At 36.8% G+C, this 15439-nt stretch overlaps 1 protein-coding gene and 1 long non-coding RNA gene across 2 annotated transcripts; both read left to right on the top strand.

Annotated features, from left to right (window-relative positions):
* The first annotated feature begins 3047 nt into the window (after positions 1–3047).
* LOC113293773 lies at positions 3048–5841 on the top strand. Its single transcript, XR_003332549.1, has 2 exons — positions 3048–3345; positions 5482–5841. It is a non-coding gene; the product is annotated as an uncharacterized LOC113293773 (long non-coding RNA).
* Positions 5842–9024: 3183 nt separating this feature from the next.
* LOC113293772 lies at positions 9025–11704 on the top strand. The gene is made up of 2 exons (XM_026542294.1): positions 9025–9428; positions 10597–11704. The coding sequence occupies exons 1-2, from the start codon at positions 9218–9220 to the stop codon at positions 11073–11075; spliced, it is 690 nt and encodes a 229-aa protein (XP_026398079.1). The 5' UTR covers positions 9025–9217; the 3' UTR covers positions 11076–11704.
* The last annotated feature ends 3735 nt before the right edge of the window (positions 11705–15439 follow it).

Genomic DNA, 15439 nt, shown 5'->3' with positions numbered 1-15439 from the left:
AAAATTAAACCACCCAATCTGTTGATAAACAATGTACACATAAGCATGATTTTGAAATAATCTCAAGAAAAGCGAGAATCTTCAACAAAGGTACTACTTACTTATTATTCGGCCAAGCACTATGGCGTGAGGTTTTCATTAGCCTTGGGTTCAATATAGCTACGCAACAGCCAGCAAAAAAATCACTTCAGGGCACCAATTTCGCTTGGCCTATTCTCCGTCAAAATAGTAGAATACGCGGTGGCAGATCCAGAAATTAAGATTGAGGGGTCTAAAAAGAAAAGCTATACATGTGGGCCTGGATTAAATCAAAAACAATAATTGGGCTAAATTCAGAATGTAGCATAACTATAAGGAATGATTTTTTGGGGACCATGATTTTTTTGGGGACCATGATTTTATTTTGGGTAAAGGCATTAGAAGTAATTTTAGGTCACCCCATATCTAGTTATTTATTTAATACTTAATCTACCCTCTTAATTAATTTTAAGTCATGATTAGTGACTGATTTAGTTAAAAACAATTAGTGAGATTAAATTAAAAGATGAGTTTATTATTAGTTGAGTAGAATTATTGAGAGAGTAGAGTTAGAGAAGATGGAGGAGAAAAACATGGAAAATAATTATTTTTTTCCAATTCATTAAGTTTGAGTATTCAAATGATGAAAACTCATCTGATTCTTCATCTCCATCCTCTCCTAGAATATTTGTTAATCTTCAAAATGATCCGGATTTGAACTGGATTTTGAACGGTTCGGTTACTTTATATGCAGAACAAGTAACCGAACTCATCTGAAGTTGTAGTTCGGTTGCACCGTGAGATGAACAAGTAACCGAACTCATCTGAAAGTGTAGTTCGGTTACTTGTTCCAAACACGCAGGTTACCGAACTCTCAAATAATAGAATTTCTAGGAGTTACATCGTTATGCTCGGTTGGTTCTCAACTAACCGAACTTTGGTGTACAAAGTTCGGTTGGTTCGCAAACTGCATGCACTTTTGATCTAACCGAACTTTACGTAATATAAGAATATATAAGTTTAGAAAGTTCGGTTCTTTCGCAAACTTGAACCTAACAGCTAACCAACCGAACTCTGAATTCAGTTTCCGCGATAAAACTGTGAAGTTACCGAACTTAACAAACAAAAAAATGTGAAGTTCCATCGTCTATTGGCTAAATTCGGTTACTTTGTAGTTTTAAATTTTTTGCGAACAAACCGAACTCTATTGGCTAAGTTCGGTTGTTTTGGAACTCAACATAGTGGCTACAACAACACAGTTCGGTTAGACTGGATTTGTTTTTTTTCGGTTCTAAGGGTGGAGTTCGATTACTTTGTAGTTTTAAAATTTTTTGCGAAACAACCGAACAGAGAGTTCGGTGACTTAGTTTTAAATCCAATAGAACCGAACTGTTCTTCGTGTTCTTCATTTTCAAGAAGTTCGGTTAGTAAACTAGGATTTTTTGGAAAATCGGCCTAACCGAACATGGCTCTGTAACTCCTATTAAAACCCTATTTTGATGATTTCTATTCGATTGAAGCAATCAAAATCAAATTAAAGTGAAGGGTTTGTTGGAAAATACCTCGGGAGTGGTCCCATGGCAGAATCAGGTTGCGGCTGGCGTCTTTTATACTCGATAAAATTATTATGTAACAGAACTTAGTTGTGATTGCATTGATGTTGTTACATTTCTTAAATAGGCGGTGGCGGTGGTGGTGGGAGTAGGTGGTGGTGGTAATCCGTGGTTGGTGGTGGTGATAATCGGAGGTGGTGGTGGTAATCGGCGGTGGTGGGCGGTGGTGGTAATCGGTGGTTGGTGGTGGCGATAATCGGAGGTGGTGGTGGTGGTAATCGGCGGTGGTGGGCGGTGGTGGTGGTAGGAGGTGGTGGTTATATATATAGGTGGTTATTAGGTTGGTTTTAAATTAAATTAGGTTAAGGTTCGGTTAGTCATTTCAACGTTTTAGGACACCCCTTATCACCATAGGGAAGGTGGCCTAATAAAACCATGGTCCCCTAAAAAAAACCTTGGTCCCTAAAAAATCATTCATTATAAGGGTGTTTAGATGGGTTTCCATTGACCTTAGAGCTTCTCCAATGGTGAATGTGAATATTTCATGTGTGGCATCACTTCTAAGACATCATTTGAGTATAAAATCCTAAATATTAGGAAAAATAAATTTTATCTCCAACCCATAAAGTACTATATTATTTGTTTACTTATTTGTAGGCATATAATTGGTTAAAATCCTTTCCATTTTTATTTTTCATTGACTTTTATTAACAAAAGTGTGACTAGGATGGAAAGACATCCTCTAAGAGATTCTCAAATGGTTGTTGTATGTATTTCCTATGTGGCAACACAAACAAGACATCTTTATTCCAAATTTTCCTTAAGTTTAGGTGAAAAAAGTTGTTCATCTCCAATGGTGTTGTTTGTGATCATTTTCTTATTAAATGTAAATTTTGTGTTTAGTAATTTTAAGATTTTTTTAGATCCAAAAATGATTATTTATTGTATTAGAATTAATTTTAATAAATAAAATATATTTGTAATTAAACAAAGCTGACTAGGATGGTAGACAATGTCAAGGGGAATGTGAGAAACTAGACATTCCCCTTGACATTTTCTACCTAAAGTCATGCATACATTGATTTATGACATCCGGGTTGGAGAATGATTTTAGTGAAAATTGATGTGCATCTTAGGTGGATTTTGACATTTATCTTCACATACATGTCATTGGAGAAGCTCTAAGTGAATTTCTAAAACTAGAGGTTCACCTAGAGGATGTCTAACTTTTTTTTTGCCACATCATCTTCACATCAATGGGTTAAAGATGATTTTTTATAAATATTGTTATGAATCCTATGTGGATTAGAACTTTTTCCTTCGCACACATTCCATTGGAGAGGCTCTTAGACCAGACGGAAACTATGGTTTTCTATACACACAAATGGGCCTCCATGAAACTTGCTCGGTCCGAAAAACCATTATAAAAAATCATCGCCCCTCTTCTCTTGCCCTAAATTTTCACTCAATCTAAATTTCTCCATTTCTTTCAGATCAGATAAAAGAAAGCCGTGGAGAAAGTCGTTGACGATGAGATGAGAAAGGAAGGATCTGCAGGATAAGCTTTCAGATTCATTTAAGAAACAAAGTCTAATAGAAGATGATGGAAAAATTGAAGTTTCAGGCTCATAGTTTCGTAGTAGGGGGTTGTAGTATGATCCATTTGTAATGGACCCAATTAGGCAAAACAGAAGGACTATGGTTGAAAAAATGGTGAACGATGACAAAATTATGGATCCAATTACTAAGAAGATTATTGCCCTGTCCCTAACAGGTAATCTTTTCTATATAAATTTTAATTACACATCAAGCTAATTGAAGTCATGAATCGATTTCCAATTTCCAAAAACCAAAGCAACACTTAGGTTAAACTTTGCCTTATTGTTGAATTTTGAAACAACTTCTGATTACAACCAAAGCCTAGAATTTTTGAATTCATTCAAATTTTGTTTAATTGTGATCGATTAGGGGTTGTTAATGATCCATTGGTAATGGACCCAATTAGGCAAAACGGGAGGACTATGGTACAAGAAATACCCCGTCACTGTGTACAATGGCTTGTTTACTGTGCAGTTGGTTCTTGCCATCTATCATGGACTCTCCAGTGGGGTCATGCAAAGAATGGACAACAAAAACTTGTTCAGAAGCTTCTACCACGAGACCTGGAGAGTCGGTGAAAGAAATTGATGGCGAGAACCAACTGCACAGTAAACAAGGACTGTACCAAAAAAACTTAGTTGAGAAACCATTGGTTGATGAACATGTGGCAAGTGCTGGTTTAACAGTCAAACTTGTGGAGAGTTTAGTCAATGGGCCTGCCATTATCCGTGACAGATAATTGCCCCAATTGCTATCCCTCTCTTTGCCATGGCTGCCATTCTTGGCTACCAAGCCTTAAGAGGTAATCTTTTCTGTATATATTTTAATTACACATCAAGCTAATTGAAGACATGTTTTGCCAGTTTGCAGAAACCAAAGCAACTCCTAGATTAAACTATGCCCTTTCTCTTACGGTTGAATTTTGAAACAAATTCTGATCACAACCAAAGCCTAAAATTAGGGATTTCATTCAAAATTTGTTTTTATTTTTGTTTTAATTGTTAATATTACTTTAATGTGGTAAGACATGTAGGAAGGGTTCTGTGTTAGGTTATTTGAGGTAATGATGGAAATTCACAGATCATTTCCCTAACCCCAAACCTAGTTTTCATTTTTCTTATTTGAGGCGGGTATGTGGTAGTGAAGTTAAGAGTGCATGAAATAAAACCCAAGCTAAACATGCTGCATTTGGTTCAAATGCTTACAACATGTTTATTTTTTGATGTACTTTGATAGTGGTCACTTGAACGTCGTCTGCCACTGCTTCTTTGAAAGTGCCACAACATATTGCATCTTAAAAGGCACCTCTTGAAATGGCATTAGTTTTTCTAGCTTCAAGTGGTTCTATGATTCTATTGAAAATGTGATTTATTTTGTATGTTTCCCACTTTACCCTATTAAACTAAAAAAAGATAATCCACCACAACTCGTTCCATATCCCCTGATCACGCTCAGCGATATTATAATTGCAACCTCCCTCCTAACATCTTCGTTTGTTATCAAGAACTCTTGTTAACCTCAAAACTAATAATTTGTGATTTCCTCCAACTCTATCACATCAAATGATTATCTTTTATAGAATGATTATTTCTAATTTCATAACTGCAAGATCTTATCCTACCATTATTAAAGCACAAATAACATGATATCTGTTGCTCTCTTTTGTATCTTTATATGTAAAAAGAGAGAATATATGTGTAGGATTGAGATAATAATCAAGTAATTTTGATAGTCATCAATGTTAGCAACTACTGGAGGAGGAGGAGGTGGAGGAGTAACGTTTTGGAAATTCAGACGGGGCGAATTTTTTTAGGTCTCATGGATAAAAATTTGTAATTTTTAAATTAGGTCAAGGGTAACTTTAACTTGGACATATTACGTAATAGATAGTGATATAAGGTAGAGAGATAGCGCACCAGGATGGTGCTATTTCATTTCCTTCGTACTGATAGAGACAGCTTTCATCTTAGTAATGGTAATGGGAAAAAACGAACACCATAAAAATGGGATCCGTGTCTTTCCTTCGTACTGATAGACATAGCTTTCATCTTAGTAATGATAGAGAAATAAACAAACATGATTTTATTGTTATGTATTGATAATACTATTTCAGTTTAGTTCTGTTATATATCAAGGTCATCATCAATCATGAAAAGTTGAGGTAAATTAGAATTGAGGCCATCTTCCATTACCGTTTGTTGGTCTAATTAGGAATGAGTCTGGAATTTGCCATGAATTTTGTTTTTCCTGGTTTTCTGCAATTTTATTTTGTGCAACATGCTGATATATTTTTTGCTTGTTAAAAATGCAGGTAAATAGAGTTTACAGATGAGTTTTTTTTCCAGGGAAGAGGATGGTGGCTTCTTCCCCTTTTGTGTGCACGGATATAGGACTAACATAACCTGCTCTCTTTTGGTTTCCCGCTAGAATTAAAAAACTGGACACTTATATACTTACCAAGGATGGCCGTTTAGTAGAGGGACTGCTATCTTCAACTTATTAGAGGTTTTACTAACATCGGTACTCATTAAACATTATTCGGCCACCTTGTGTTTATCACTGAGTAATACACAGAACCAATTCTCCGATAGGCTTAGTTTTATTCAGTTTTACATTTTTTGTTGTGATTTCTGATTTCAGCTAAGAAGCTTTATCATTTTCCTTGCTGCAATTAGTATTGATATAGTCGATTTTGGTTCTAATTTGTCTCAATTTAACCTCCTGTCAATCTCTTTTTCTTTTCATGGTATATCCTTGCTGGCTGTGGTGTATCATTAAGCTGGCTGAGTAGTCTAGATATATGGTAGACAAAATTATAATCTACTCAGTGCTAGGCATTCTCATGCAACTAAATCGCAGACAAGTTAAAATGGTTTCTTCTAAGAAACTTCTCAGAGTGTGAAGGGTTCCGGAATATGCATTCGCCTCTAGGCAATTGCGTATGGTTAAATGTTATCTCAAGCCTCCTTTGTTCTCTTCTTTAAAACTAACAAATGGCTGCAAAGTGACTACTCTTGGACACTCGCACTGCAAGATCTAGGGTATTCAACCAGTATCACAATTTAGCCAAAACTACCACCTCGGACAACAACAGTGCTAGTCCTATCTACGGTATTAGCCAAAACTACCACCTCGGACAACAACAGTGCTAGTCCTTTGACTCAGAATCGGCCTCCCGAGATACCATGAAACTCGAGAATCTATCTCTTGGAGTTCAATCTTCCAATGAGGAGTGGCCTAATTAAACCATAGACTACTGTTAAATCAAAATTCTAGCAGTCCTTTCTCAACCACGACTCATTCAATTTTCAATGTTTGTGCCAGTGGCTTCCTTTTGCTCCTCTGTAGGTAGCTAACTCTCATTCCCCTAATTGGCATGACCTAAAATATAGACTGTGGCATACAAAATTTACCTTGTGGCAGTGGCACCGCAAAATTCGTACCGATCTCAAATGTCTGACATTGTAATCATTTCGTATAAAAGATGCACCGCGTGGGAGAATCTGGGGGATATTCTCTTCACTTGGTTTTCCTTTACTTTCTCAAAACCAGTTTCGAAATTGTAAAGGGAAGCGTGAAGCGTTTTTTATTTTTAAGAAGCGATGCGTATGTTGAAGCGTGAAGCGAAGCCTTCAGGATATATTCGCTTCATTGTAAGTAGCGTTTCAGGGTATATTCGCTTCATAACTATGCTTCAGAGCGAATTGGAAAAATCTGGAGCGAAGCCTAGCGTGAAGGGGCGCTTTTAAAAACCATGCTCAAAACTATTTGGGTGCGGGTAGGAATTTTGTAGAATCAAGCCATCCAACTTGCCTGACCTGTTCTTTTTAGAAGTCAAACATTGACTTTAGGATCTTCAAAAGTTAAAAAATGGTTGACCTATTTGTGACAGATGTCTCAACATGAAATTTTACAATTACCCAAAAACAATAGCTATTCAACGAACTTACCCCATACTGGCGTTGCTTGAACTCTCTGCAACACCTATATCCGTTCCAAATTAGCTGTTTTGGTGTAGTGTGCCATTTGCCGATATGCAATATTTATTTCAATAACGATGTGTGCACGATATTGCAGATTTTATTTAATTTTAGTCAGATGAAACTTCAAGGAGTTATCTTAGATTAATAGTATGTGAGTTGAATTTAGTAGAAATGATGGTGTAAGAATGTATATGTAGCAGGAAAAAAAAATCCCCGTGTCTTTTAGATGATTGAACATTCATGACATCTACATGTCAAATCAGGTCCATAACTGGCTGTATTTTTTAGGTGAACGGAAAACAATTAATCCTCCCAAACAAACTTTTTTTTGATCATTTCCAAAATACTAAAAGAAATTATGATTTAGCAGGAAAAAAAATGCTTCAGATGCATGCCTGACGGGGATCTAATGTTGTGTGTGCTTCGTCGTTGGGCCTGTATTTGTTGTGTTTACATAAAACACTCGTTAGGGAGTGTTGCACAAATTAAATCGGATTCATTCGACAATTTTGGTGTACACTTTGACACTAAACGCGCCAAAAATGAAAAAATGATACATTATCTCTATATCAGTGACTCGTACTAACCGCAAACAGATAGATAAATACTAATCTAGAGATAAGTTTTACCGTAAATAACTTTTTTTGTTTTCCTCCGTATAAATGTAAATAAAAAATAAAAATTACAACAAAAAAAACCAAAAATATGAGAAACTAAAAGACATGTAATAAGACCACAATAGTATCTATGTCGATAAATGAATTTGTTTCTTTTACTTATTAAACAATACAAGTTGCCATCGTTGCGTGTGTGTATTTAGAGAACGCCGCCTATTTTTTTGCATTCACATTCAAAATTCACTTTATCCACTTCAAAAATTACTTTGTTTTGATTCATTAATTTTATGGTTTCCTGAAACTGTTTTTATCTTTGCTAAATATATATGAACTCACAATGTATCTCAGGATTCCATATGCTTTAAATTAACAAACCCATGTACATATCAGTTCTCAATACATGTGTAATGGTAAAAGTTTGTACATTGATTTTATAGACGAGCATTCATAACAATTACACGTCAATTTTGGTCCCCTCACTGGCCATCCATACTTTATTGGTGAATGAAAAATATTAAAACAATCCTTTCATACAAATCGATATTTGATCACTCTGAAACATCAAATCCGCAAAGAAAACGTGACCCAAGTCAAACATAATATCATGAATCAAATTGGTGTGAGGCCAAAAAAACGACATTCTTGGTTTAAAATTTTTTTGACGGGAAGTGCTTGTAATGCATGACATTTTTAATAATCATTTGGGATTTCGTGATATTGTATAAGATATTCAAGTGAACAACATTTTAAAGCTAAAGTATCTCATATAAAACATTTTTAACATGAACAACATTCAAGTGATTCATTCCATAGTCACAACCTTGATTTTGCCGCATCGACCGATACGTTATATATGCTTATGTATAAATGAGGGAATTGAGTTATTTTTAGGTTTTCGTCTAGTTTTTCCTGTCACCTCAAAGATGTATTTCCTCTATTTCTAGAAGGGAGCAATTATGCTTTCTTACATAGACTAAAATTGGTAGGAACTCTTTTCTAGAAATAGAAAAAGAATAATCAAATAGAGCTAGCCACTTTTGGTCTCTTAATAGCTCTGTTGAAAAGTGGAGGCATAAGTTTTTGGTGGTTTTCTCACCAGGTTAAGTAAAAAATATTTTGATATTAGATGTGCCTTGAGTTATAGGTGGTGTATTGAAGGAGGCTTTTCTGTTAGCAAATTTAGCTGATCATCTTTATTTATTATTTTTTCCTGGTAATACCCCTATATCATCTTTGTTTCTTACATCAGATTGAACCAGCGGCAAACCCTAGCTTCCAATAGCGAATATTCGCCATGAATACTTCCAATAGCTTCCTATAAGCTTTTGTTCCTCCGGCCCCAGATCGGATGTTGTTATCACCAAAATACCAGAGTGTGGATTTATTGTATGGATGGTTAAATTATAGATTTTAAACTGAAAAATTGTTGTTGTTGCTACCTGATTCGATGTCTTCTATGTCCCACCTCGAGCTCTCTTTCAACCCAGAAGACCAGGATTGCTTCCATCGTATTCTTACATCTCAGTCAAGAAATCAATTAAAGATTGAACACCGCCTATCTCAAGGGTATTTTACCAAATCTTTGAAATTGATTCTGATTCAAGAGATTTTTTCTTCTATCCGTCTTGTTCCGCCGGATTTATCATACCAATTCCGAGGTAATACTGTTGCTTAATCTCTCTGATCTCATCAATCCACTAAAAATTGTCCCAAAAAATTTGCTTATTAGGAATTGCAATCTCATCTCTCTAGGTGGCACCATAGTATTAAATCGCCGGATCCATGAACTAATCAAAACATACATCCTGCGGTAACCTTTTTCATTCCCGCTTTTTAAGTAAGCCTTGATAAATTCAATTGTTGTTCAAACAAGAAACTTAGTTCTCGCTTTTTCTGGATTGTAATGATTATGCCTTGCCTTAATTTGAGTGATTGTTCCTATAAATTAGAACCCCTTTGCTCAAGAGTTTGCATTGTCAAACCATTAATCCTAGTTGCCCTGCTCTTAGTCTCTTGTGTGCTGTTTTATGCTTGTCGTTGTCTGTATTTACTTTGTTTCTTGTTTAGTTTTATTATGTATCGTCGGCATAGAGCTAGCAAGTTTAGGTCTCTTAATAGCTCAGTTGAAGAGTGGAGGCATAAGCTTGTTGGTGGTTTTCTCACCAGGTTAAGTAAAAAATCTTTTGATGTTAGATGTGCCTTGAGTTATAGGTGGTGTATTGAAGGAGGCTTTTCTGTTAGCAAATTTAGTCAATTTTATTACCTTATCAAGTTTGAAAATCGTCTTGAAATGTTAAGAGTTCCTAATCAGGGAACTAGAATTATCTATGGTGATATCTTGATGTTGCATCCTTGGAATCCTTACCTAAACCCTGAAACCCTCTCCTTAAATAGTGAAAATTTCGAAATCATCTTGCACAATCTTTATCATGAGCAAACTCAATATATCCAACTTAAAAATATCACTTCAATTTGAGGAGAGCTCATTACTTATGGATACCCATTTCAAAATCTCCCTTTGGTTTCAGCAGTATGTATGTTAAATTGAAAATCAATATCTATCAACCTTTAGTTTTTGGTACCGAGCCTCTAATCGCATTAACGGTGTCAATTGGGTAGCTGTCCAATTCCTTGAGTTTCCTAGACTGTTGTGCAACTAATGCAAAATATTAGGCCACATAACTGAAAATTGCATAGATATTTATCTCCTTACACAACGAAGAATGCAATCACCAGCACCTCTACAGCTTGCACTATTTTAGAGAATGAATGAGCATGTTCCTATCCCTGTGGAAAACTATTCTGAAGAGGAGAGATTTAATGTAGATGTTGACGATCCCGATACTGATTGGAGTGACTGGAGCCTTGAAGTGCACCATTCACCAGTTCACCCATCACCTGCATCATCAAGCCAAGATCAGTATGTTATCTCCTTATCTGGAGGAGAACAAACATATGCAGGATATCATCAAGACGGTTTTAACTCTTTCATGTCCTCTACCTCTAAAGGAACAAAATCGGATAGTTTCTATACATGGTTCAGAAAAAACAACACCCACCAATCTGAAAGAATCAATGAATCTTACTCTGAAGAAGAAGAAGTTGAGCAGCAAGTCCACATTCAAGAACCAATGGAAGAGATACAACTTCAACAACAACAGCAAGGTCAGTCTAGCCCCAACAGATTCCTCACATCGGATATTGAGGCTACCTTTGAGGTAGTTTCAGATTCTTCGTCAGATTCTTCATCAAACTCATCAAGTAGGACTGCGAGACCGGGCTATAAGAGAGTTAATCCTGAGTAGCAAAACTATCTTCATTATTCTGGAATTGGGACCTCATCCTCGCCAAACATATCCGAAAGAATTCATGACGACAACCTGTCGCAATGGACATCTCAGAATGCACCTGCAAAACGATTCAAAGGGATTTATGTAGCAGCATCTAGCAAATCTGACCTGAACATCAACAACAGCAGCAGCATGAACAAAAACAACAACTATTAAAGAAAATCAGCAACCAAGGCTGCCAATCCATCCTCTCAACAGCACACTCTGGTTATATAAGTGATGACACATCCGGGGGCCGGTGGATATCCACCTTTATTAGAAATCTCTGATCTTTTTGTTTTCTGTTTTAAGTGACTTAGCTATAATCTTGCGCCTTAACCTAGCAACTGACTTTTTTGGTTCCAGTCTACCGTGCAGGTTTTTTCAGTTGCCTACTTTTTTATATCTAGTCACCTACCAGTTTGCCTTAGTAGTACCTAGAATAGCTTAGAATCTAGTTTTCTGTCCTCTCTGTTTTTACAAAGTGCTTTTGTGTTATTCAAGTCCTCTGTTAATTTGGTTATCGTCGGTACTGTAAATCGAGTCCTCTCTGCTAACACAGAGTGCTTTTGGACTAATACTAACACTCCCCTTATAGTTTTTAACGTGTAATAAGATCAACAGTCAGAGCCAACTGATTCAACACCATCCATAAGGCTTCCTATCCACTGTAATCGCCCTGAAACGATTACCTTCAAATAGATCCTCAAAACCGAGCATATCTACTCAGTTCAATACCATTAAAGACTCAATTCAATAGCCTGATCAAAACAAAACAACCTTTCACACCCATCTCGCATTAGCAAACAAATAAATCCATTTTCAATATTTCAACCAAAATGAATATTTTAGCGTGGAACCGCCAAGGAGTAAGTAACCCAACCACAACTCAACACCTCAAAGGACTCATATCTTTGCACAAACCTGATATCCTTTTCCTCTCTGAAACAGTAGAAAATGAAAAACAAATGTCGGGACTTGCCCAAAGCCTACAGTATCAGAACTTTTCCACTGTCCCCAAAGTTGGTAGACGAGGAGGACTATGCCTTATGTGGAGGAACAACAACAAAATTAAGGTTCTATTCAAGTCACAGAGTTATATACATGCTCTCGTCACTCTGCCTTCACCAGGGACACCTTGGCTTTGTACAGCAATTTATGGTCCCCCTCAACCAAGCGCTCGAGTCGAATTCTGGAGAGATTTACCTTCCATCTTCCCCAACATCAACAATTCAACGTCTTGGGTGTTAATAGGTGACTTTAATGAAATCATGAATCAATCGGAAAAAAAAAAGACGGAAGACAGGTCACATATAGTCAAACTCAACCGTTCCTTACCATGATGGATCAAATGGGGCTCATCGATCTTGGATTCCGTGGAGATCCGTTTACTTGGAAAAATAGTCAGCAAGGTCAAAACAACATTCTGGAAAGACTAGATAGAGCAATCTCAACTCTGCACTGGCGTACAACGCATCCTCATGCAGCGGTCACTCATCTTCCTAGGATTGCCTCCGATCACGCGCCCATTTTGTTGCATACCAAAATAATGGACTGACAAGGACAAAAAAACTACAAATTCGAACACATGTGGCTAAGCCACCCGCAACTCAAACAAATAGTGGACTAAGCTTGGAGTCAGCAGCAAGATCCAGATCCAGAGTTAAATCTACAGCTAAAATTAAGCACCACTGGCCAAATACTTATGGAATGGAATAAAGAGACATTTGGTCACCTACCAAACTTAATTAGAAAGTCAACAACCCAAATTGAATGGGCTCAGCATCAATGCGCGACTCGATATGGAAGAGACCTGGAATACTGGTTAACAAAAGAGAAAGAACTTCGAAACCAACAGTTAAACCTGCTACAATGTCACGCAACATATTGTAAACAAAGATCAAGAATACAATGGCTCACATCAGGGGACAATAATACGACGTTCTTCCACACAAAAGAAACTATCCATCGAAGTCGCAATAATATCCAACAACTACAAGATCATCAAAACAATTGGGTCGCCGACAAACCTCAGGTAATCCAGATCATACTTGATCACTTCTCCAACCAATACACAGCCCCAGCAACAACAATATATGAGGAACTATTTGCGGAAATCCATACGAGATTGACTCCAAACCAATGTCAAAAGCTTACGGAGGAACTAACCATAGAAGAGATCAAACAAGCTCTATTTTTCATAAACTCTGAGAGCGCTCCTGGCCCTAACAGATATACAAGTAAGTTTTTTAAAAAATTTGGGAAACGACTCAATTTCAACTGGTAGCCATGGTGCGCAGTTTTTTTGATTATCTGAACGTTCACCCTCTCATGAATCATACAAACATTACCCTAATTCCAAAAATAGACTCAACAACAAAACCATCCCATTTCAGGCATATTAGTCTCTGCAATGTTACTTACAAAGTCATTTCCAAAATATTAGTCAATCGTATAAGGCCAATCCTACCTTTTATAATAAGTCCTTATCAAAGTGCTTTCGTGCCTCAAAGATCAATTCATGATAACATAGCAATTGTGGGAGAGCTATTCCACCATATTAGAACCTCTACAAACACCAAAGATCCAAAAATCGTTATGAAATTAGATATAGAGAAAGAATATGATAGCCTGGATTGGGGATTCATTAAAAAAACCTTTACTAAACTAGGATTCCTAACCATTTTTGTAGATTACCTCATGTTATATATATCTTCAGTCACCTATTCTATCAGCATCAATGGAACACCTCATGGTTTCATCACCCCAACGAGAGGCATAAGACAAGGAGACCCAATTTTGTCCTATATATTAATTATTTGTGCAGAAATCTTATTAACAAATCTGGGAAACCTACAAGCTAAAAAGGCGATTGAAGGGATCTGTATTTCACAAAAAGCTCCACCAATATTACATCTGATTTATGCTGATGATCTCCTCATCACTTATAAAGCAACTCAAGATAGTAACCATCACCTACAGAAAATTATTCATTCCTACAGTACCTCTGCAGGACAACATATCAATACCGCTAAATCCACAATCATTCACCACCCGAACCTGCAACCAAATAAAATAGAATCCCTACAACGATTCTTTAGCATGACAACCACATCAACACCAACCATATATTTAGGAGTACATTTCAAACATGGAAGAACTTCTCGCCACATCTTCGAACCTCTACTTCAACGGTTAGCTCGTAAAGCTCAAGGATAGATGACAAAATGTCTTACACCTGCAGGAAGGTTAGTGCTTATTAAAACTTCTCTCACACCCACTTCCAACCATCTTATGCAAACACAGTTATTTCCATCACACGTCCACAAAAAGATTGATATAATAACCCGGAACTTCTTCTGGACACACGACTCATCTGTCAGAAAACTTCACCCATTAGGATGGAGCAAACTAAACAAACCAACCGCACAAGAGGGCTGGGCATTAGGAAAATTAGTCACCACAACAAAGCCTTATTTATGAAAAGAATATGGAATATACACGAAAAGCCTCATTCCGTCTTCTCCAAACTATATAATGAAAAGTACCTCAACCATCAACCTATATTTCAAGGTACTATACGAGTGCATAGTACCGCCATCCCACAATGGAGGAAAATGACAACTCTTGTCCCTTATTTCAAACAGTTTCTATTTTATCGCATAGGAAATGGTCTAGAAACTCCTATCCAAGCTAATTGGATACTTCATTTCCAAAACCTCGACCCCACACAACGCTACCCTATCCAAACAATGGCAGATATTATCGACCCGGTCACTCATAATTGGAATCATGATCAACTATTCACACTTCCACCGACATCAATCCAGCACATAATAAACATCCATATACCTTTTGACAACACCCCAAAAAAAATCATCTGTTCAATGTCAAAAAATGGTAAATATACAACCGCATCAGGATATAATAGTCTCATACAACAAGACATCATATCACACCAAAACCCCCTTCCACAAACCAAATTTCTTTGGGTTTTACCTTGTCCACCAAAAATTCAGTTTTTCTTGTGGAAAGCTATCAACGAAGGCCTTCCAACCTTCTCTTTGCTACACCATATCAAGATCTCAAATTCCAATCTATTCCCTAGATGTAACATCGCCCCAGAAACAACACAACACATGCTTATACAATGCCAAACAACAATAGACGCTTGGTATAGGCTATCCAACCTAATAAAAACTACTCAACCAAGCTCAAATAAACACGCACTCACCATAACATCTCAAACAACAATATCCCAAATTATTCAATCTCCAGCAACTCCGTCTACTATCACTGCTTACTGCTATCTACTATGGTCCCCGTGGACAACCAGAAAC

This window comes from Papaver somniferum, chromosome 7 (assembly GCF_003573695.1).
Source record: "Papaver somniferum cultivar HN1 chromosome 7, ASM357369v1, whole genome shotgun sequence".
Taxonomy (NCBI): Eukaryota; Viridiplantae; Streptophyta; class Magnoliopsida; order Ranunculales; family Papaveraceae; genus Papaver; species Papaver somniferum.
This window is presented reverse-complemented; position numbering and strand designations above follow the sequence as displayed.

Coding starts and splice junctions, on each gene's coding strand:
- LOC113293772 (XM_026542294.1), top strand. CDS start 9,218: ATGTCTTCTATGTCCCACCTCGAGCTCTCTTTCAACCCAGAAGACCAG. Junction 9,429..10,596: donor TTTATCATACCAATTCCGAG/GTAATACTGTTG, acceptor GATTTAATGTAG/ATGTTGACGATCCCGATACT.